We start from the raw sequence: 24,582 nt of genomic DNA, 5'->3' as shown, positions 1-24,582 counted from the left end.
AGCACCAAGGACAACAGCACTGATAGAAAAATATCAATCACACAAACGTATACAAACGCTCAATTTTTGCTGAAGGCCGCTTCATAGCAGTTAGCATACACGCGTCTTGTCCATTTCAGTAAGACCCAAAACAATGTCCAAATGAAAAAAGCAGCAACACCAATTTAGCTGTCATGTATGTGTGTGTGTGTGTGTGTGTGTGTTTGTGTGTGAGAGAAAGCGAGAGTGTGTGTGTGTGTGTGGTGGATTCCATAACGCTATCACAAATGCATAACCAGTTACTATGAAAGTTCATTTTGAGTAGCAAAATAACCCTCTGCATTATTCATGGGCTGTTTTGTGCCTTTTACATTGCTTTAAGCCTTTCAGATTTGCATTTCTTTAACATGCCTCAGAGAAGTCCTTCAGTGTCATAAAGCATGAATCTTAAAAAACAAAATACCAAGTGATCAAACCCTTTAAGCTCTGGGAATGGGATAACCACATGACCTTAAAACGAAACGGAAATGTCAGTTTTCCCTGCATAAGAAAATTAGGCATTGACTTCACAGTGCAATTTTGTAGGAAACATTTTGTCAGTGAATATTATCATCAGCCCCCCACTGGGCCTATAACTATAAGTGGTTGATCATTTCTCCACTTTAAATAGATTATGAGGTCAGTGTTCAATTCATTTCCATCCTAAATTTTAAAACCGTGACAGCTGACAGTAATGGTAAATTCTTCTGATGCTGAGTCACGGTAACCGTATACTATATTATAAAGTTTGGCCAGCATCATCCATAGATTCTGTGCACATTTCCACAGGCATATGTAACCGTTATTGAGTTTATAATTTATCATCTAAGACCCACAAGAACACATATTGAACAGGGTTTGCTATACAAAGCTGTAGTCTACCAGGTGAATAACAGGCAGCTACAGTTACTGAGGTAATAGCCATTGCTTACAAAAGATGCCTAAGGCCACTTGTAATTGCTTGTGATTTGTAACATATTAGTGATGTCAAAATTTATGGTGTGATCAATGTCTACATGGCGAGGGAATGACCTTTATTGAATGTGAAACCATGAGAGCTATGGTGTATTAGCTAAAACATATAAAGTACACAGAAGACACGTTATTTGGCAGGTCTGTACTTTCGTTTTAGATGAATCACATATTGTGGGCACACAGCAGCCCTCAGAGGTTACATAACCTCAATTTACAAATGGGTAGTGTTGCTGCCTTGCAGCCCCAGGATCCTGTGTTCGATCCTGAGCTCGGGTTACTGTCTGTACAGACTTTACTATTTTTTCCCTGTGTCTCTGTGGGGGTTCTCTAGTTTCCTCCTATGTCTGTGGATCATGCCGTGGGATGGACTAGTGTCACATTCTGAGTGTGCTCCTGCCTTTCACATATGCTTACCTGGTTAGGATCCACATCCACCATGACACCGACCAGGGTAAAGATTTTTGGTCTGATCACGCTTTCGTTATGTTCCAGCACTCAATCTTCAGTTTGGGTTCTCTGGTTTCTTCCTACTTACTAAAAATACGCAAAGAAACCGGTGTCCCATTCAGGGTGTTCTCTTGATGAATCTGGATTCTCTTTATAAATCCACATGAATTAATTTATTAATGCAAACTGATGGACTGATTAACATTTACAATATGAGTGTTTATTGAGTGTGAGAAAATAGATATAAGGCAACATGCCGTCAGACCTTCTGCACGTTTATACAACCTCAGTTTACAAATTGAAGGCATACTGACACCTTTACAGCTCCAGTATATGATCTTAAGCTTGGATTACTGTCTGTGTTTTCCACACGTCCGTGAGGCTTTGATGTACGTTCTCTGGTTTCCTCCTGCATCCCCAAAACATGCGACGTACTGACGTCCCATTCAGGGTGTTTACATTCTGCAGTACGGTTATGGATTAATCACCATCCTGACCATAATAAAGCTATTAATGAATTTCCAAATCAGGTGAATCTCCATAAAAAAATGAAATAATAGAGAGAGAGAGAGAGAGAGAGAGAGAGAGAGAGAGAGAGAGAGAGAGAGAGAGGGAGAGAACATGATAATCATGCTCATCCAAGTAGCTTTAAAGGATGTCGATGACAAATGATAACTTAAAAGAGTTTAACATTTTGAATCAACCACACATTCTGCTGGAGGAAAACAAGTGACCATATAATTGCCAAACCAACACTGCCCCCTCTTCCGCGAAGTGAGCCACAGTCTTCATCAGCAGTGCGGCTTTTACATGATGGAGGCGGAGACGCCGAGACGTCACCCCGCCCTGTTGCCCTGACGTCACCCGGGAACTCAAGGAGTCGGCGGCGCAAGGGGCGTGTTCACAAAAAGTGAGCCGACTGAGCCGACTCATCGCGACCAGTGTCAGATTGTGTGTGTGTGTGAGTGAGCGAGCGAGCGAGTGAGGGAGTGAGTGAGTGATGCTGCACCAAGGCGCGCTTTCATCCTCCTCCATTGGGAAGAGCGCGCGCTGACAGCAGTCCATGTTCCCATCCATTCTGCGTTTAACTGTGACTCGTTTCGCCAAACAGTGAGCGTGACAGGCGCGAGAACGCGCTGGTTATGTTCTCAGCGCACCTCAGTAGTGCGCACTTGTGCGTCAGACACACCAAATTCACTCAAACAATCCCTGTGTGGCCCGGAAGACTCCCCTGTTTCCAATGATGACTTGTTTTCTCCCTCCTTTTTTTTTCCTTTTCCTTTCTTCCCCAGTTTTTTTTTTTCCTTTCTTTCTCCCATCCATTCAGAAGTGTTGCGTGTTGAGTAAGCGGCTCGGAGCATCAGTGTGACTGAGAGTGCAACTGAAAGCAGTCGAGTCCATCCGTCTGAAGAAGAGGAAGAGGAGGAGGAGGAGGAGGAGGAGGAATCACGGTGGAAAAGTAAAGCGCAAGGTTTCCAACGCCGTTCTTGTGGACCGTAGACTTTTTTTTTTTTGCTTTCTTTCTTAAAGGACACACATCGTGCTGTTTAGCTGGATACCGACTCAAGCTGTTCGATTTTCTCCTGCGAAGAGATTTCTTTTTTTTTCCCTATTTCACTCCACTTGAGTCTCAGCTTCACGGCACTTCGTCTCCTAAAACGGCGATGGCGCTGCGTGACGCGAATTAACAAGAGTTTTATTTTCCCCATATTTCTCAAAAAAAATAAATCAAAGGTAAGAAGCGTCTTTTATATTTATTCCAGATTAAATATATATCATAAATAATCTGATTGGGATTTTTTTTTTGCGCGTTCTTTATCCAATCTCCCAAATCGACCTGCGTTTATAGACAGGACGCATATAACCGCTGTGCGTAAAGGACTTTTTTGGATCTTCTGTATCTACTTTTGTTAACATAAGTAAAATACGCACGTATAAAACCCGCTCTCACTAACCTCAGCTCATTCATTTGGTGTAATCTTAATACGGTGATGCCCAGGATTAAGAAAATCAGCCGGGATTTTCTCCCGATCGCACCATCATTGGCTGTATCTTTCTTTATACTGAAAAATAATCGACTACAATCGAACAAGCATTCGGCGTTCTCTTGTCCCAACATCAATCCCTTTAGAGAATAGCCTATTAACCAGTGCGTGCTGCTTATGCACCGCATAAACATGCTATTTCATGATAGACACCTGGAGAAAGCCAACGAGATCATATATATATATAAAGGTTATTTGCAGCAGAATGATCCAGGGTTGAAAAGAAAGTTAAAGCGGCCTTGTGCGCGAGACGGTCCGAGGGTTCGAACCTTGTGCACGTTAACCTGGGCAAGGATTAAAGTTAGGGCTTAAAAAAAAATAATAAAAAAATAAAGATGCAAGCAGATGCATGGCATCAGTTGCATGTTGGAGAGTCTACTTTGGAGTAATAAATAAATAAATTAATAAAAATAAATAAAAGAAAGAAAAAGTTTATATATGCCAAAAGTCTAGAACTAGTCTAGGGTTTGTAAAAAAAAATATTAAGCTGTAGAATTGCATGGGAAATGTGTAGAATTAAGCTGTAGATTTGCAATCTGTGGTTACTGAGTTGCCGACGGTTCGTCACTCTGTAACCGGGCAGCTGATGGGATTTTCCGGAGGATCCATTGAGTCCCGGTTTAATTCTCCATTCTAACGAACACCCGTTACATCCTTTAAGCTTACATGTGACCTTGAAATATATATTTAGAAAAAAATTAGTATAGTGCATGCACAATTTAATATCTTTCTTATTTTTTTATTCAAGGATATTTGACCAGTGCTGCAAGAATTTAAAGCACACTTAAGGCAAAACAATACTGTTTACATAAAGAATGCATATGTACATATCTGACTGTTTAGTTAAACTATGAAACCCTTTCAGTGCTTGTTAGTTGGAGTGTTAGGTCAAGTTTTACTTTTGGACTTATCGTTAGACTAGACCTAGATTCAGGGTGTCATCTAAACAAAAATCATAACAAACCTTCTCACATATTTGTCTGGAGGTTATTGTTGTCAAAATAAGCAGATTTGAGTTGATAGAATGAAAAATGTGAAACATATAACCAAAGTTTCAGCATAGGAAACCTGTTGCCCTTACTATCCTTCTGGCTATAGAAGTTGGTGATATAGCCTGAAGGGTATGTCTTTTTGTACAAGAGAAAGTGAATGTAATGCCTTAACAGTCGTTTAAGCTACATTGTTCAAAACGTCTGTACTTTTGTGAGGCTACGTTTTTAAGTCAGGAAACAAATTGATTCCCCGTGACTATATAAAAATAAGGAAGAAGTTAATTATATCATGCAACTGACATTTTGTCCTTCCACTGTGCAAAAAAATTGGCATCAAATAAGGGCAAACTACTCTTTTTTGACATTTGAAATAATTTTTAGGATTTCAGAAAGCTACAAACATGTTACACATCAGTAGATGGGTATTTCAAGACAATGTTACTTGCACTTAATGATCAGACATGGGCATTATTTTTTTTTAAACAGTATTTAAGCCTAGGGGCTGATTGGCAATAAGTATATAGTGCTATTCCAATCCCCGACGGTGATATGATACTTTGCAATGCTAAGCATATTTTATGATGTATACGCTCGCTTTCATCTTTAAAGTTAAATGTAACTATGCTAATCCTGATCTCATCCCCACTATTTGAGTGCCCTCTACTGACAGGTTATTCTTTGTTTGTCCCATTGCGGTTATAATAGATAAATATATAACAAGGGACAATACTCTTGTTAAATTTTTTATTTCCAGCTAGCAAATAATAGACAACTTTCAAAAATAAACGACGATGAACGTGAAACTTGATCGATTTAACTAAGCATGTCATACGTGTCCGAGAAAAAAAAAAGAAGCTATTTCACAGGCCTAGCAACAGCTCACTTCAGCCTTCATGTTAAAGTGAAAAAGAAAATGTTCGACCGTAACACCCTGACCTTTATGTTGTCTTTTGTGCATTTTCTTCCTGGCTATAAAGACTGAAAAGTGTTTCCTTCTGTTATTGTATGACAGCCTTTATCAAAGGTGAAATAAGTCCTGTTTTAGAAATAACCCATTCTTTTGCGATAATGAACTACAGAGAGGTTGACTATTATGATTCTAAGGAACATTGGACTGAAAGCAAAACAGCCTTTATCTGTTCTGTATGAGGAAATTTCAGCCTTTTTTGCAGTCTCTGTTAAAATAAATTTAATCCGATAAAATGACATGTCAGCCGCTGACACGTTTTTCCTCTTGAAGCTGACCGCTGTAACTTGATGGATGTTGGTTTCAGAAATTAAAATCAAAGTTTTATTAAACAGTTTTTTTAGGTGAAATTAAAAATTCTGACTGTGATTAATGCCTCGCCATAACGGCCAAACAAGTTTCTGCCTGCGTTTTTGTTGGCAAGTTATTTCGTTAGTCTACTACATAAAAACTTTTGCACAAAAACGGCTGACACGGCTCTGCGGCTAAGTAATCTTTGGTGACAGCCATAAATCGACTGTGTTGAATTAACTACATCTGTTTATCCTTTTCGATTGACAACCTATTTAGTATGTTAATACCTCTGTATTGATCAAGCACAAGCTTTCTGTGTGGCAGACCAACTTTGTGGCTTCACTTTACAATATTGAAACAGGTTTGACCTTTAAACTTCATTCTGGATCTCTATTAGAGGTTTTCGATCCTATTTTGCATTTGTCTTTACGCCTTAGGTTTGAAATACAGTGAAATAAGTCAGCGGAGGGCTGTAAAAGTGCAACATTCCTTGCACAATATAGTCATCCACTTGAATGTACTAGAAATTCATAGCTGCCTCTACTATATTCATGGAGTGTTAAAGCAGAATGATGAATAAAAAGAGTCACGCATGGATGTGAAGCTTGACATCCCGAGTAGAGAGGAGGGAGAGCAGGTAGGGGGATAGGCGGCTGGCAGGACAGAGAATGGCCTCGTGTTGCTGACGGCAGGAGGTTGAGGGTGAATTCAAATAAGACGCTGAAATGTCAAAGAAATGAGGTACATTCAAACCGATTGGGAGCACGAAGCTCGACTGATAAAATGAACAAGTTGAAGTGAGTGACACGCTTTAGGCACTTGTCCCAGATTAACTTCCATAAGCACCTTTAATAATTCTGTGCAACGCCTCCTTGGTTTAATTACAATTCTGACTTCGCTCAGAGGTTATAATCTCTGAATATCATGCAGAATTCACCACCCCAGCTGCTGAGGCAGGAGACACCATACAGACAATTATTCAAAACAGCCATCCCATTGCAATGTAAGCTGAAATGCTCTGGGGCTGCGGAGATATTTTCTTCCTTGACAGCTTGGCTCATAATAAAAACAGGCAGCTCAGTCCATCACATTGTCATGTAAAGAGATCCGGAGTTGGTGTGTTCTTCAGCTCAGGCACCAGAGGGATGGGTGGCTTTTGCCTACCCTGTGGATTCCATGGTCCAGCGCTCAAAATAGATCATCGGAACCCATTGCAAGCAGAAAAAGCATCCTCGGTGACACATGTGATTTCTCTTGACACGAGCTCCCAATGCGCTGGCAAGCTGGAAGTTTTCTCAAAGATTGAGAAAGTTGAACCTTCAAAGCTCTGCAAATCTATCTGGGGTGGAGTTTTGAGAGCCATTCCCAAGAGAAAATCTCAGTGTAAAATGACTATACATGCTCTACAACAAGATAAACTGTCCTAAATATGGGGAGGAATGGCATGTTTTCTCCCTTGTGGAATTGACTAATCCCAGCTCCATGTCCCTGGACTGAAAAGCTCCTTACAAAATGCTAAACAGTGCTCGCTGTGTGTTATGGTGCATACTCTCTCTGCACTGTTGTGTGCTATTTCGGGTCTGTATTGTCAGCAGGACTGTATATGTCATTATTTCGGGATATCGTCGAAATGTACAGAGGAAACAAGTGAGCATGAACTGAATGGCATCCTATAGCTCACAACAGAAAGTTTAAAAGTGCTTTCGGTTCTGTTAAGTACATTTGAAAGGCTTTTCAGTGCCACCCTTAATGTAAGGCAGAGCAATGTTCAAAAATCTAGATCATCTTTTCATCTTTTATTCACCACACTGTAATGCATCCCTTTGCCAGCAAGTTCTCTTCATTATACATTTGTTGGGCAAATCCTCTGACTGACTGTTTCAGGCTTATCATAGTAGAGTAGGTGTAGAATAATTGCTTGCTCTTGCTGGCCGAAAAAAGGTCCGAACTTCAAAAGCAAAACGAATTATGAGCTCCTTGTGGGTTTTTTTTTGCAAAGGACTGCACCGAGCTACCAATTTGTGAATCAGTGTAAAGAATAAGCTGCTCATTGATCACTGCCATGTAAATAGTGTGTACAGAGTTCTTCTATCCGGTGAACATTTAATGAGTCTCTCTAGAGGTCCGCTACAGAGCGCATGCTCAGGGTAACCCAACATGCCCTGACAGCACCGACCTGAACTCACCGCAGTTTGCAGTTCTCACACATCAAAACAGGCTCCGTGGCCTTATATATGTAAAGAGGTCTTCCTTTTTTTGCAGAGAGCTGATGGAATTCCAGTGAGAAATGTCATGCTCATTTCATCAACTGATCATGTATATTTGATGGCGGGGAGCCAATCTTCATGGCTGGAGTGTCTGCTAGCAAGGCCAGGGATGTGTGATTCAGAGATGCACGGATCGTTCTATCGGTCTAGGTGCCCACGACAAGCACATTTCTTATACAGTCTATTAGTTTTTAATTCAAGAAAGCCACAGACATGTAGGTTTAACAACATGGAAAAGAAAAAAGTGTTGGTTGAAAGATTTTTACTCAGCTGAGTAATTAAGTATGACATAAATCAGGATAGTTGAAAAACCCGAAATCCAGGACAAAGCTGTCGACAATCCTGTTATAAGTAACAGTAACCTTCACAGTTACGTGCAGTAATCTGTTAGTAATCGGATTGATAGCTGAACCGTATTAAGAAGCCTTCGTCTTAAACGATCTGAACGATCTCGATTCGAATGAATAGGATGAACAGGGTGGTATAGATCGGAAATAAGAAAAACATCAGCCATGTAAACGCTCGAATCAGACTATTTTCTCAGGCACATTCCAAAATATCTTGCAGACACCTCCAGTGGTGCGAATCGGGTTGCAATGTTTAGGGTACCTATAAATAGAATGTATTTGTATTGACAAAATGGGCACATGTAAACATACCCACAGTACTGTTAAAATATCAAGTCATTTAAGTGAGATACAGACATATGTTGAATAAACAAACACAATACACGGTCAGGGGGGCATGGTGGCTTAGTGGTTAGCACGTTTGCCTCACACCTCCAGGGTTGGGGGTTTGATTCCCGCCTCCACCTTGTGTGTGTGGAGTTTGCATGTTCTTCCCGTGCCTCGGGGGTTTCCTCCGGGTACTCCGGTTTCCTCCCCCGGTCCAAAGACATGCATGGTAGGTTGATTGGCATCTCTGGAAAATTGTCCGTAGTGTGTGATTGTGTGAGTGAATGAGAGTGTGTGTGTGCCCTGCGATGGGTTGGCACTCCGTCCAGGGTGTATCCTGCCTTGATGCCCGATGACGCCTGAGATAGGCACAGGCTCCCTGTGACCCGAGGTAGTTCGGATAAGCGGTAGTAAATGAGTGAGAGTGAGTGAATACACGGTCATGCACACTTTCATTTCATAATCATTATTAGTGCACGTAAATAGCTCGGACCTACATCGTTATGTTAGGTTAGCTACCGCTTTTATCACAGAAAACAAAGGACTAAAAAACGTCAACGTGCCGAAGAGGCTTGATTAATAAATTAATGATTTGTCCAACCCAGTGTTCATTAAAGCTCCTTAAATCTGCAAATAACTAATCATGTTAGTGTTATGAATCATGAAGCTTTTATTTGTGTTCCTCTCTTTTAAATATTAATTAAATATCCTTTAATGAATCTTTCACAAAAGAGTGTTTTTTTTATTCATGCTGCACTGATTCTACCATCTCATATTAGAACCATTAATATACCAAAGTTATATTTTAATGCAGTTTTTTTCCTTCTAAAGGCCGAAGTAAGAATCCGTCAACTCATAGGGGCAAAGCTTTTTGGAGTCAGGCGAATTAAAGATGCATAGATTGCACTTTTTAAACTTTCATATAGTTGCCATTGTTTTGATTAGAAGAAAGAAAACTCGACTAGAATGGCTTCTCAGTGCATCTGGGGAAATTACACAAATCACATTTTCTTACAGAAATAGCACAGCATATGAGACTGTGTAAAAGTAACAATAGCCAGACTTTGGGAGTGTTAGGCATCTTCCCTACTGGTTTTCAATTACTTTTCCCACACATAGGAAGGCCTGGACACTCTGGCAGCATTTATTTATATAATATTTATTTATACGGCTGATGAGATTGTTGTAGTTAATTTACAGGAAGCACAAAAATACAAATTCTTCAATCACTTTAGAAATGTCTTTGTGTTCTTCTAGGGGATAATTATGATTATTAGAGCAGGGTTGATCCATTAGATTTGATATGGTCAAATTTCTTACAGAGCAAATATTGTTAGGGACTGTAATGGCCATCAAGAGACTAGAGACGTGTGTCCACTTTATATTAACAGTGCTTCCTCATTTTATATATATAATAACTGCAAAATCTAACCTAACAGCACATGTTCAGTGTTCACATACACACACACACACACACACACATGCACACAGTTTCAGCTGTATGTATTTATATACAGTAGGACATTATTTACTACTTCCCCAAAGTGTATTTGTTACATGACAGGTTGGAGCTAGAAAAAAACATTTATGGAACAGATCTGACCATTAGTCAGAATGCAACTAAATGCATTGTGGGTAATTGTATAAAATGTATAAATGCATAATTGTATAACTGCATTGTGGGTAATTGTATAAAACAGGCTAACTTTCTACACTATAGAAGGAGTGGGATATATAATACGACGCTGCTATTAATGCTAACAGCTGATTCTGGACTAAACATTGTTTTCTATTGCATTTTTGTCGATGTGTTGTGCTCCAAGCTTTAAAAGATTTAGTTATTTAGCCACTAAATATCTAATTGGTGTATTTTATGTTAGAGGCATTTGAATTGAAATAAAGACAGCCCTGGGCTGTACATTTGCTTTATTTCCTGAAAGTGGTTAACAGCATTAATTAGGGTGGTTGTCAAAGTTAAGTGAACCTATACAAGTTCCTTGTTCATACAGTTATCATTTGACGTGGAGCACCAAAGGTTAATTGTATTTAGTACTATTAAATGTTGCTACGTCCAAAGATGTGATATGCAGCTTTCTCCTCGTTTGTTAAGATGTGAAAGGTCATTTACAAAAAAACAAGACTAGTGAAAAGAACGCTAATTATAGCCAAATGTGTAATTGTGTGTTACATGGTTTGGTAATACAATTATCTTTTCCTCTTCTCTCGTCTTCCCTTATTACCATAGAAATTACAGACCTTCCAAGACAAATCTCCACCCACTCTGAGTATGGACTTGTTGAGTGAATCCCATGTGCTGGTGCTTTTCCTCACCTGCCTGGTGTCGCTGTGCTGGGCCCAGGAGAAGGATTACACAGTGAAGGAGGAACAGCCGGAGAACGTGCGCATCGGGAACCTGCGCAAAGACTTGGACCTAAATCTGGACCCCAATGTTAAGCTGTCCTCAGCCCTGGAGTTCAAACCTGTCTACAAGTCAGGAGAGGTTCCTTTGGTGAGGGTGGAGGCCAGCACTGGCGAGATCTTCACTACGTCGAATCGCATCGACCGCGAGAAGCTGTGCTCCGGGGTGTTCAGCGAGAAGCGCTGCTTCTACGAGATTGAGGTGGCTGTGCTGCCCGATGAGATCTTTCGCCTGGTCAAGATTCGCTTCCTTATTGAAGACATCAATGACAACGCCCCTCTGTTCCAGTCTACCGTCATTAACATCTCCATTCCCGAGAACACAGCTATCAATAACCGCTATCCGGTACCCTCAGCCTTCGACCCAGACGTGGGGCTTAATGGCATCCAGCACTATGAGCTTGTCAAGGTGGGTGCATTGCTCTCCTGTGATTTGTTTAATTGCTACTGCCATTAAATTGATCCTTAAGGAATAAGGAAAATACTGGCATTGTTTGCAGGCTCAGGGTTCCACAAGCAATTTACTGTTCCTTTAAAGCAAGATATTCAGTCCCTCTAGGATTTCACAGTTGTTGTTTTTTTGGTATGGTTGCAACAAAAATTCTCGATTTTTTTTAATTAGCGAAGCAACTTAAAAGTATTGTTGTTTTAAATCATAGAATTCTGTTTTTTAAACCCCTACCAGTGAAGACACATATATATATTTACTTTCTCTGCTTTAATCATGTTTGACGAAGAGAGCTTAGGCTAAATGCATTCTGTAATGAGGTCACATACATCTTGGCCCAAATCTATGGAAAATCTGTAGGCATTCAACAAACATGCAACCTCCTCCGTGTATGGTTTGATTTTGCAATAATTTCTGCAATCGCAAAGCTACAAAATCCTGGAGAGACTGGATATCGACTAAAAACAATATACTGAGTATTAATTTTTTCTATTCCTGTCTAAGATGTTTCAGAAAACATGTGTACTATCTCTGTGTTTTAATCTACTCATTCTAACCTCTAGTAATGGAACTCGAACAAATTTCTTTCACACAAATGCACCGTGCGTGCAATCGGACATCTTGTTTTACTCAGGTTTATCTCTGGGTTTGATTAAGACCATAAAACACTTTGAAAGAAAAAAAAAGCACTACTGCCATTAATATGTGAAAGAGTCATTTGTATCTGCTTGTGAGAATTAGCAGAATCCATGCATTCCATGTCTGATTAAGTCATCAATTTGCATTTTTAAAGCGCTATAGCTGCCAAGGCATCTCTAGTGCAACACTTCATTGCTTGTGCTTGGAAAATGACCAAAGTAATATTACAACATAGCTGCATAGTCGAATAAATATGTGCAACGTCTGCTTTTGGCTTGATAATTCGGTTTATTCTTTTTTTGAACTTGAGAGCAGCCGCTTGCTTCCAAATTGGATATGCAAACACGAATCAAAGGACAGTTCAGTCACGGCGGGACAAAGTGAACGGTGGATACAGGCGAGAGGAAGTATTTTTGTCCTCTGAGCTTGCTGTGAATTTCACTTGAGTAGAATCTGACCGCAAATGCACTTCTTGGACTGTGTCTGGTCCTCTGACAGATAGCGAGTGTGAGCCTGTGATCTCTCACACAGTCCTACTTTACCCAGAGAGACGAGCTGATCTACAGCATGGCGGTGCTTGATTAGCATCATGGCAGCGTTTGCACGTACAACGAGAGGCTCTGCTCTCAAAGAGCGATGCCAGAGATCCTGTTTTTGCTTGTTGCGTGCTCACGGCATATTCTGGAAAAGCGGAAGCCTTGACTTATGACACAGCCTTTGAATTCTTTCCCTATGCCTGGTTTTAACCACAAGTGCTATGGAGTTGTCGAATGAAATGGTTAGTGGGTGTTGATAGATTGTCTATATTATCATGTCTCTGTTCGTTTTAGATTGTAGGTTCAAGCTATCATGTGCTTATGTTAATATTTTCTATAGTACATAGTCCCCTCATACTGTACATGGGGACTTGCTTGGTATGGCGAAGATTTCTGTAAAGAGGTGTTTATGGACGGATTACCCGGTATCAGTAGATACACGATAAAGATACACGATAAAGAGAGGCTGGTGAAGGGATGGTTGTTTACAGCTGCTATAACATAAGTGATAGCAAGAACTCAATTGCCTTAGCAAGCTTTCACAATAATTATAACTATAAATGGATAAAAAGTATATGTTCATAAATGAAATATTGTATTCATCGTCATGAAGTATTGCATTCATCGTTGTCAGGAAAGAACAACTCTTAGGTATTAGCGTCTCCCAGGAAAGTAATCGCTGTGGGATTGTATTCATATAACAGCATTCTCCATTACGCTTTAGTCTTTATTTAACTGATGCCATATTTATCGTTCCATCAGCATTAGTGTTGCTGTGTCACATGAAATGGTGGACACATCAAGGTCAGTCTGGTGAAAGTAATACTATGCATTACTGGGGAGAGCTTTCCATTAGAAGAGATTTTATCACTTAAAAAAGAGTCTTTTTTTTTTTTTTTTTTTACAAGTTCTGTCTCGAGGCATGTGGATCAGATCAGGCTCATGGGATAAAAATATTGACTTTTCTGTTGTGGGTTCCACCCCACTCATTGTTATTTTCACTCCACCATTTAAGCACTCTAACCCCACATTAAGATACCTATCCCTCCCTTTCCACCACTTAAATGGCTCATGGGGGAACTATCACTATATGGTGGTTCTGTGCTTAAATAAAACACTACAAAAGGCTTTCCTTATTACTCAAGCCAGGATCTCATTACGTCTGATGCTGTGTTAACATTGCTTGTATGTTTAGTCTTGTTCCGGTAAGCTAATATGTATGCATATTTAATTTGGCACTTACATTGTTGAAGCTCTATCAGTGGCAGCCAAGGAGGTGATGCACTCATTAAAACATTAATGATCAAGAAGTGACAAGTGAAGAAGTGACTGGCATGCCATGAGACCTTTTTTTTTGTAAACATTTCCATTCCAACCTAGCTGTAATGAGCTGTCCTCTTTTTGAACAAACTAATTATCATGAGGCTTAAAGCTGATCAGTCCAGAAGTTTGTTACCTTGGGGACAAATAGGTTGTGAGAAAGAGCACTCAAGGTCTGTGGATAGTCATTAGCACAGTGTGTTTAGAGCTTTTCCATGTGTGTGTGTGTGTGCGTGTGTGTATGTGTGTGGAGAGGAGGGGGTATGTCAGTTTGAGTAAACATACAAAATAGATCAAGTACAAGCTTGATGGTGATGGCTGACTAATTTCAGATAGTGCCCTGGACAGAACATAGGAGGCTTCCAGCCATACTGCTCACTTTCATTTGGTTCCAGTTATCATTTGTGGCTGAATTTTGGCTGGGGGCTGGTCCAGTGAGACAGCTCTTGTGTTTTGGTCTTTGCCAAATGGTTTAAATTGGATCAGAGTTGGTAACAAAAGAGAAAGGGGGAGCACATGGTCAGGGGATTGGGAAAGAAAGTGTTTAAGTCTTTATAGCCTCATTTGTTGGGCTACACTCAACATCTAGCAATGGTCTTGTACATACAAAGCCCTATACATCCATGCTAGATATAGATTTATACTCTACTTTCTCTGTCCAGGGCACTTCATTCAAGGTCATATTATCGATTCATGATGTTAGAGGAGTCACTGATTTAGCTGTCTTTCACAGAAACCCTATGTTTTTTAGGTTCCTGGGACTTTTGAGATGCATTGTCACTGTTGTATATATATCTTTATTGCGTGTTCTATAGTTGGTACCAATTTCAGCATCTTCTGGGGGTTATCCTCCTAAGAAATAAATTCACCTTATGTGTTTCTCTTAATAAGCTGCAGGTCAGGGGGAATAAATATGGAACGAATCCCAACCAGCATGCATATTATTTTCAGATGATTGTCACCTCCCTTGGGCTGGTGATTCATGCTCTTTTGACTCTTTCTTAGCCTGCCTGAAGGTAATCACAATCCCCAGCCTCATTCCGTATGGGCTAAACTGGAACAAAAGTGTTGCTTGATAACTCATGCAGCCCTTGGCCACAGGAAAAAAAAGCTAGTTCTATTAGATCCAGTGGGTATTGTCTTCAACTGTGCGTGTAAACACAACCAGATATAGACTACTAAAAGTTTGACTAAAATATATTGTATTCACATGCCAAATAACCGATGGCAATGCCATGGAAATTGTGCAAATAAAGAAAGGAATATACAAAAGAGACAACATTTTTTTTTAGGAAAACAGCACATAAAATATTTTCAATATTAAATTGTATGTAATATTACTACTACTACTACTACTACTACTAATAATAATAATAACTGAACAATAATAATAAACATACTTATAATCATTATTTGTACACTTTTAAGGTTTTCCTCATTTTTTTTATTCAGTTTAGACAGCACTGCCTCTTCATCTAAAAACCATATCAAACATTATTTGTAAAAATAAATACGTAGTCCACGTACCTTACAATTCAACACTTAAATCCTATAGCAAATATTATTTATTTTAATTAACAAGCATGAGAATATGAAATTTCTCCAATGTTTATTGCCAATTACACTTTATACCCAAGAGTTTACTAGATTCAATTATAAGCCTTTTTATAAGAAAAAGCAGAAAAATCAACAAAGATTTACTCTGATCTCACACCAGCAGTGAAACAAATAGGAATCGTGGAAAGATTGCATAGCAACGAAAACTCCAGCAACACTCACACAGTAGCAGCACATTCACAATAGCACTCAGTCTAATGAAAATTGGAACACACCTCACCATGTATAAACACCCTGCATGCACTATGCTTTAAGAAGGAAAACATGCTGGTGGCAACACTTTCAGCTGGGAGGTCGGCAAGAAACAACAGTGTGCTTTATAAAAATGTGGACATAACCAGCTGACCTCAGGCCCCGACTGCTTAAAATACGAGTGCCACATGTCTTCGTTCTCACTCTTCCTCCGCCCTTTATTCAAGTTCTCCCTCACACACTTATTGCCTCAAGCTCTAGTCCTTTCTCTGTCATGTTTGCCTCTTTTACCACACTCTTTCTTCACGTCTTACCCTAGCGTCCTTTCGGGGTCTGTAATCTCCCTGTCCAGCAGTGTACCTTAAATAGATCACAATCAGAACCCAACAACCCCCTTCTCCAATCTGAGGTTCATGCTGGTGGACCCTTTTCACATTTCCCAAGTAGCCTTTGGAGGGTAATGCTGCCTCAGCTGCAACAACAACAATGCAATGAAAGAAAGCCAAATGGAATCAACCTCCGTTTATAAGATGTATTATAGAAAAACGGTGAACTGCAGTGGAATCAAAGAAACAGCTTGAAATATCAGCACAAGTACTGTTTCGGGGGTCAAAGATAAATAGGTCAACACGTAGAGTTTACCTCGAGTTCATAAGGCTCGTCATGCTCTTCATTGATTGTTAGCATCTAGCTGGCTGTCGAATACATTAAGACAAAAGCAAAAACCTCGCCATTAGTTTTAACTCCCACATAGAAGCCGATTAGCTAGAAATACACCTAGCTGACTTTAGCAAAAAAATCTGTTATGCGTGTTTTTTTTGTTTTTTTTTTTATCACTGTTATCATTCTGTTGCTAAGTCCTTCAAACAATCTGCATTTGTAAAAGTTGTAAACAACAGAAATTTGTGGGAAAAATTATGAAACAACACTAAACACACACATCTAGCTACACATTATCAATGCTAACCTTAGTTAGCTGGCTGTAATTTACACTTCATCTAAATATTCTATTTAATTCCAAAAATTCTAGTTGGGTCTGGCATTTAAATTCTTTCCCCTCTTTTTTCCACCTTTCTACTTTCCCATGTCAGCCATGACAAAATATTTGCTAAACAGGATAATCTTTTCTAGCATTAAATGTGATGTGCAGCTTATCTCAAACGGTAAATGCTTTTTCTTAGGTTCAGCATGAATGTGTTGCTGACTGAAAATGCTTCAAAGAGACTTATTGTTTCTTAGATATGCTAACACTGAGTGCTGTGTTTGCCCGTGTCATTCTCTTTTGCTTTACCTTCAAAAAGGAGGGAATGTGTTGACAGCTTTTAGCTTTACGTAGCTTGATCTGTAATCATAAATATTAGTGCTGGTTTTAAAAGCAAGGTAATTACATTGAACAGTCAAAGCTGGCTTCTCATGGGGATTACATTTTCTTTTCTATTTTATTTTGCTTAGGCTTTAACCCTCCTTTTAAGAAAAGCTCTCTTTTTAAAAGCTTTGTCTTTTTTCCGCACTGTAATTTATGGTGGTCCTACAGTACAGCATACTTAAAATAGAAGCTTATCTATTTGGATTCTTCTTTTAACTGTCTTTCTATGTACTCTAAAGTGAAAGTATTGTCTTCACTACATCAACCTCTTTATAAAAAGCTGAAAAAGGGTAAAATTGAAAGGTGAAGCCTTATTTTAGGTGTAGCACAAGCCAGTGTGCTGAGAAGCCAGTGTGCACAGTGCTTTATACTGCAGCACACATAATGTATTGAGCATCAGCATCAGCTAAATCTCTCGAATAATATAAAAATGATTAAAAGCATGGGGGAAATGCAAATGCTTCAAAATAACATTCAATAAACAGATGTGTTGTAATGACTTCAAAAGCAATTTCTGCATTAGTTTATATTTAGGCGAGCAAATACGGAATAAAAATTTAATTCCGTCCAGTTTTCCTTGTTTCATCATAACTGTCTTGATTGTTTACCATATTTTGGACTTGGTTAACTCAGAGAGAAAAAGAGAGCAAAGTGCAAAACGTAATGCGCATACTCTATATGAGTATACTCATAATGCGCATACTCTATATATTCTATAAGCATTTTCAGGTTTGCAAATCAGGTTTGCATAAGCATTTAAAAGTGGATCCTATCCCCTGGCTGCATGTTTTAAGTATTTTAAGGCCTTGTGCACTTTCTAATAGGATTAAGGAACTTTATCCTTAAGGTTTGTTGCTGCTGCCTGAATAAACATCTATTTAAAGCAAAAAAAAGACAGTTTTTATATTTGTAGAGGTACAGGGTTATGCTTTATGTGGGTATAAAATTATGTGATACAACCAGGGTATTTAAGAAAATAGGCTTTTAGACATACACATGAATTTGCATATTTTTAAGTCAGTAAGCAGTTTATTCACAAACTTATTGTTTTCTATCTCTTTTAGAGTGTAAGCGAGTTTGGCCTTGACATCATTGAAACTCCAGAGGGAGACAAGTGGCCCCAACTCATAGTCCAACAAAATTTGGATCGAGAAACCAAGGACACGTTTGTGATGAAAATCAAAGTGGAAGATGGTGGCACACCTCCAAAGTCCAGCACAGCCATCCTCCAGGTTACTGTCTCCGATGTAAATGACAATCGGCCAGTGTTCAAGGACACTGAGGTGGAGGTAAACGTGCCAGAAAATGCCCCTATGGGGACATCAGTCACGCAACTCCACGCCACTGATGCTGATCTTGGCTCCAATGCTCAGATCCACTTTTCCTTTAGCAATCAAATCTCTTTGGTATCCAGACGGCACTTTGCTATCGACAGTTCTACTGGATTGATTACGATCAAGCAGCCATTGGACAGAGAATCTAACCCTGTCCACAAGCTTATAGTCTTGGCAAGTGATGGTAGCACCACACCTTCAAGGGCTACTGTCATAGTAAATGTAACAGACATTAATGACAACGTTCCATCCATCGACACTCGGTATATAATAAACCTTGTAAATGGCACAGTACTTTTGTCTGAAAATGCCCCTCTAAACACAAAAATAGCTCTAATTACAGTGACTGACAAGGATGCTGACCTTAATGGTAAAGTGACATGTTACACGGATCATGACGTACCCTTTCGGTTGAAGCCTGTTTTTAATGACCAATTCTTGTTGGAAACTGCGGCTCCTTTAGATTACGAGACTACTCGGGAGTACGCAATTAAGATAGTAGCTTCAGATTCAGGGAAACCTCCTTTAAACACGTCTGCAATGATCCTCATTAAAATCAAGGATGAAAATGATAATACCCCAGTTTTCCCCCAGCCGGAGGTTCAGCTGTCCATCCCAGAGAACAATGACCCTGGCACACAGCTGATAAAGATCAGTGCCACGGATGCAGACAGTGGTTCTAATGCCCTTATTATTTATACCCTTGGACAAGACGCACCTGATGGGTTTAACATAGATCCACGGTCTGGTATACTCTCCGTCAGCAAGAGACTGGATAGAGAAAAACAGGAAACCTATTCATTTACAGTCATTGCCAAGGATAACGGGTCTAATCCTCTGCAAAGCAATGTCACTGTGAAGCTAATTGTCCAAGACCAAAACGACAACAGTCCAGCCTTCACCCATCCCGAGTACAATTTCTATGTGCCTGAGAACTTGCCTTTGTATGGCACAGTTGGCTTGATTACAGTTACAGATGCAGATGCTGGTGATAATTCAGTAGTTACCCTCTCAATCATAAATGGAAAGGACAATTTTATTATTGACCCTAAAACTGGGGTAATTAAACCAAACATCACATTCGACAGGGAGCAGCAAAGTTCCTATACCTTCATAGTCAAAGCTGTGGATGGAGGATTAATTCAGACAACTTCATACGCCAAGGTCACCATAAATGTTGTTGATATTAATGACAATCGGCCTGTGTTTGTTATCCCACCTTCCAATTACTCTTATGACCTAGTCCCTTTCACAACTAGCCCTGGCTCTGTGGTGACCCGAGTGTATGCCATTGACAATGACACTGGCATGAATGCAGAGCTGCAGTACAGCATTATTGGAGGTTCACCAAGAGGACTCTTTGCTATTGACAAAATTACAGGGAACATTACTCTGCAGGAGAAGATCGTAAATGCTGATCAAGGCCTTCATAGGTTGGTCGTAATGGTCAAAGACTTAGGACAGCCAGACCCCTTGCATGCAATTGCGCTTGTTCACTTGTTTGTGAACGATACCATCTCCAACGCAACATTTATTCAGGAGCAAGTCCGCAAAAGTATGGAGACACCCTTGGACAGAAATGTTGGGGACAATGATGTAATCCCTCAAAACAATGGCTATGTAATCGTTGTCATAGCCATAATTGCTGGGACTATGACTGTCATATTGGTGATATTTGTAACTGCTTTGGTACGTTGTCGGCAAACACCCAGGCACAAAGTTGTTCAGAAGGGCAAGCAAAGTGGTGAGTGGGTATCACCAAACCAGGAAGGGCGGCAGATCAAAAAGAAGAAGAAGAAAAAGAAGAGGTCTCCTAAGAGCTTGCTGCTGAATTTTGTCACTATCGAAGAATCCAAGTCTGAAGACCCTTCTCATGAGCACATCAATGGCACCTTAGACCTTCCAGTTGAGCTTGAGGAACAGACAATGGGAAAGTATAATTGGGCCACCACACCAACCACATTTAAACCTGACAGCCCTGATTTAGCCAAGCATTACAAGTCAGCATCTCCCCAGCCTACCTTTCAGATCAAACCAGAAACACCAGTGGCTCCTAAGAAGCACCATGTCATTCAGGAACTCCCCTTGGACAACACATTCGTAGTTGGCTGTGACACTCTCTCCAAATGCTCCTCCAGCAGCTCCGACCCCTACAGTGTCTCAGAGTGCAACTGTCAAGGGAGCTTTACGGCACCCGGGCAAATTCACACCCGACAGGTAATTCACAACTTTCTTTTTAATTCACTTCACAATTCCTGCTTGTTCTTCTCATGTAACTGCACTAATGTTGGAAAGAGACTGGGTGGAGGTTGGCAGGGGCAAGGGCAGGGGTTCAACCACACAAAAGCTCGAACACCCATCAGCATTGAGTATTGAAAGTGAAAGTGACGTGACATATGGCTAAGTATGACCCATACTCAGAATTTGTTCTCTGCGTTTAACCCATCCAAAGTGCACACACACACAGACCTTGAACACACACCCGGAGCAGTGGGCAGCCATTTATGCTGCGGCGCCCGGGGAGCAGTTGGGGGGTTCGGTGCCTTGCTCAAGGGCACCTCAGTCGTGCCCGGCCCGAGACTCGAACCCGCAACCTTAGGATTACGAGTCAGACTCTCTAACCATTAGGCCACGACTTGCCATTTCTCATGTATTGAGAAAGCTGTTGGGAAAAATGCTTACACCTAAGGAGATGGCATCTGTTGTACTTTTTGGCTTAGAGCTTTTATCAAAAGCTAAAAAAAGAAAAGACGCTGAGCTATTCATAGCTAGACAGAATTAGACAAACTGTCATGGATTAGGTTAAACACCAGCTGTAGGACTTGAGGAATGATACATTTCATCACGTTATTCAGTGAAAGTATCAAAGTTAAAGAGTATTACTTCCTTTGAGAGAGAGGTTACAATATTAAAGAGCGATTATTAGGCATACAAAAGTCTCAGCACTGAAACAACTGAATGTTCAATTATGATTGACATGTCAAAACCAAGTGTGCTTGACAGCAAATCAAATCAAAGATTGAGATGCATTCCACAGGCACAGCTGTACAGATGCACACGGTCGAAGCAATAGTTCTCACAATTACAGCTGAAAGTCGTACAGACGTAGATGGAAGTGTATTTTTTTTTTTCCACTACTATTCAAAACAGTTTATTATATAAGCTGTCTCAGTGGTGATGCACCAGCATTATTAACAGACATGTTCATTTGAATACTGGTATATTCTAGTTTATGAGACCTGATATGTGCCAAATGCAAAGTGGCTTATAAATATATGTAGACAAGGGAAATAAATGGAAATCCGGGCTGGATGGGGAGGTGGCCTTGCAGCGACAGGTCCTGCCTTAGACAAATACTGAGCTGTGAAATTGCGGGTCAAAAAGATCAAGGTGAATGCAAAGCTTTTTCAATTCAAAGACTTAAATAAAGAAGCAGATTCACAATAGGTTACAGGGAAGTCCATTTTTCTTTTCTTTTCTTTTTTTTTAGAGAGTCTTTGAAATATTGTCTAATTTCAAAGCCATTTTCTACTGCAACATTATCAGTTCAATTCTTATTCCAGGAACCCAGGTATGTGGAAGGCAAATGAAAATATTGATATAAATTAAAAAAATATATAAACTATATATATATATATATATATATATATATATATATATATATATATATATATATATATATATATATAGTTTGTTTGTTTTGTTTTTTGCTTTCACATCTCCTCAGACTTTAATATTTTTAAGGATTTTTGTTCTGTATTCCTCACCATGTTTGTTTTGTTTTCTTTAACGGTTGTCCATAATGCAGAAAATCCCTCTCCACATATTCCTTGCAAATTTACTCAGACATACAGTATTATGTGCATGATGATTTAAGGTGACACCCACACGCAGCTAATAGTCCTTTCTCGCCATCAGCATTTCTTTTCGAATGTGACTAAAAGCAATGCTCTGCCACGGTGCATTATACATAAACCTACTTACATGGTCAGAATACTTAATTACATATTATTTCTCTTCATAATTCACTTTAGGTTTGTCAAGCCATTGTGAAACATGCAGAAACTTAGAGATTTTAAATATTGTTTCAGAATTTAATGAATTAAACAAATGTATTTTTGTAATAAATAGACAGAAATATATAGAACGCATTCCATTTTCTCTGTAATGTAGCCACAGGTTCAAATCTTCTGGTATGTTTCAAATGCCACATTGAGCTTAATGGTGCTTCTCAAGAGAAACAACCTGCAAGGAAGGTCATTATTAAGCCATTATATTGACTTAGCTGATTAAACTTGACGTAAAAAGGTAAACCAAGAATTTCCCATTTACTTTGTTGAAATTGTGCACAATATATAAAGCTATTTTGCATCCTATATGTAGTCCTATTGTGTCCTATATGTAGTATTCCATAATTTGAAGTATGTATACATGGAAGTGATAGATCTGAAAGTAGCGGTTGATGGCACTTAATTTTTCTCCTCGTTCTTGCCAAGCACTGTATACTGTATTTCCATATACATAGGCTGTGGTGTATGTCTCTGTGTTTTTAACCTCTGTCAGAAGATCACACAGGATGCAAAAGCAGGTTTATTAAAAGATCAAGCTAAGGATCCAAAAGAGTGAAGCAAAGTCAGGCAGGCTTGACGGCAATCGACAAACAAAAGACATTAAGCTAGAGCAAACTCGTAAACTATGCAGAACCAGAACGTCAATCAGAAGAGCCATCGCTGGCAGAATAGAGGAACAAGACACTGCACTTAGCAGGAGAATGTCTGTGATTTAAAAGGGATTTGCATGATTGAGACAAGATCTACAGGATTAGTATTTCATGGTTTACGTAACAAATCAGTTGACGGTGTCTGTAATTTATCATCAGATTGAGGATCTTTGGAAAATAGAGTTGTGTCATTGTGTGATGAGTCAAAGCTGGCGATGGCAAGACATCTTCATTTGTTGTTTGCGTTTTTCGAACACCTGTGTGTTTAAACTATTTTAAAGTTACCTACATAAAAATAATGCTAGAACCATTTGGCTTACAAAAGACACACAGTGTTTTTCGCATGCACGGTGTTTAACGTTATGGTATATTTTGAGGTAGTTTACTAGGTAGCCAAATATTTAGCATTGCTAAAAACAGGACAAATAACTTGTTTCATTTAAGAATATATTAAGAGATAAAAATCAAGTGGATTTTAAACCAATTTTAAGTGTGCGATGACTAAAGAGGAATGCTTGTCAAAATCAAAGGGACCATATGGCTTATAGTACTGTAAAAGGTCCATTTGCTACAGTAGACTCAGTGCAGCATGAGTTTCTCTTTCTATTACTCTCTTCCTCATACTCATCTCACTCTCATCTCTTTTATATCCTGCTCTCCTGGTTCAGAGCCGATGAGTTTGAGGCCAATACCCCTGGTGATAGAAGAGCTTCGGTTAGAACACACACTTTTGGTTGTGGAAGATCAAATAAATACCGAGCTACTTGACTGTTCTCAGACAGAGCTATGAATATGCAGTAGAATAAAATCCAATAAGATCTTTGTTTGACCTATATATTCAGGCTAGGTCTATAGCAGAGGTCAGTTTATTTCCCATACTAACCTCTTGTGACTTGTGTTAGTAGAGAATGCTTCACATATTAAATCTATTCTTAAAAACAGTGGATTTATGGATTTATTGCAGTTTGCACAACACCGAGCATTTAGTTGATTTATTTATTTGTATTTATTTGATCAAGATCCATGATTCAACCAGCATTCTATAAAAATGAACAGAATTCACACAGAATTTGCTCTTCGGCATATGTAGTAATAAATAATTTATTTATTTATACACTTAAATTTGGATTCTCAACATGATTCAGAGGTGCCTTGATTTTCAAACAGGAACACAGTTTTTAAACATCGTTCAAGATCTTTCGGCAATCTATATATTGTACAATTTTAATGATTGATCATCATTGTACTGACAAATTTTATCTCCAATACACTAAAGTACATCAATCTTCCGAAAAGCAAATATTCTCTGCTCT

General features: G+C 39.3%; 1 protein-coding gene across 2 annotated transcripts in view; it reads left to right on the top strand.

The window, feature by feature from the left end:
- Positions 1-2,787: 2,787 nt before the first annotated feature.
- Positions 2,788-24,582, top strand: part of pcdh11 (protocadherin 11) — a 199,480-nt gene continuing 177,685 nt past the window's right edge. For both annotated transcript variants that reach the window (XM_060885674.1, XM_060885675.1), the window contains exons 1-3: positions 2,788-3,174; positions 10,925-11,506; positions 18,280-20,766. In XM_060885674.1, coding sequence (XP_060741657.1) covers positions 10,967-11,506; positions 18,280-20,766 — 3,027 coding nt within the window. In that variant the 5' untranslated portion in view covers positions 2,788-3,174; positions 10,925-10,966. The remainder of the gene's footprint in view (positions 3,175-10,924; positions 11,507-18,279; positions 20,767-24,582) is intronic.

Source organism: Tachysurus vachellii, chromosome 13 (assembly GCF_030014155.1).
Source record: "Tachysurus vachellii isolate PV-2020 chromosome 13, HZAU_Pvac_v1, whole genome shotgun sequence".
In the NCBI taxonomy this organism is placed as follows: Eukaryota; Metazoa; Chordata; class Actinopteri; order Siluriformes; family Bagridae; genus Tachysurus; species Tachysurus vachellii.
The sequence above is the reverse complement of the archived record's forward strand: the minus strand, read 5'-3'. Positions and strand labels throughout refer to the sequence as shown.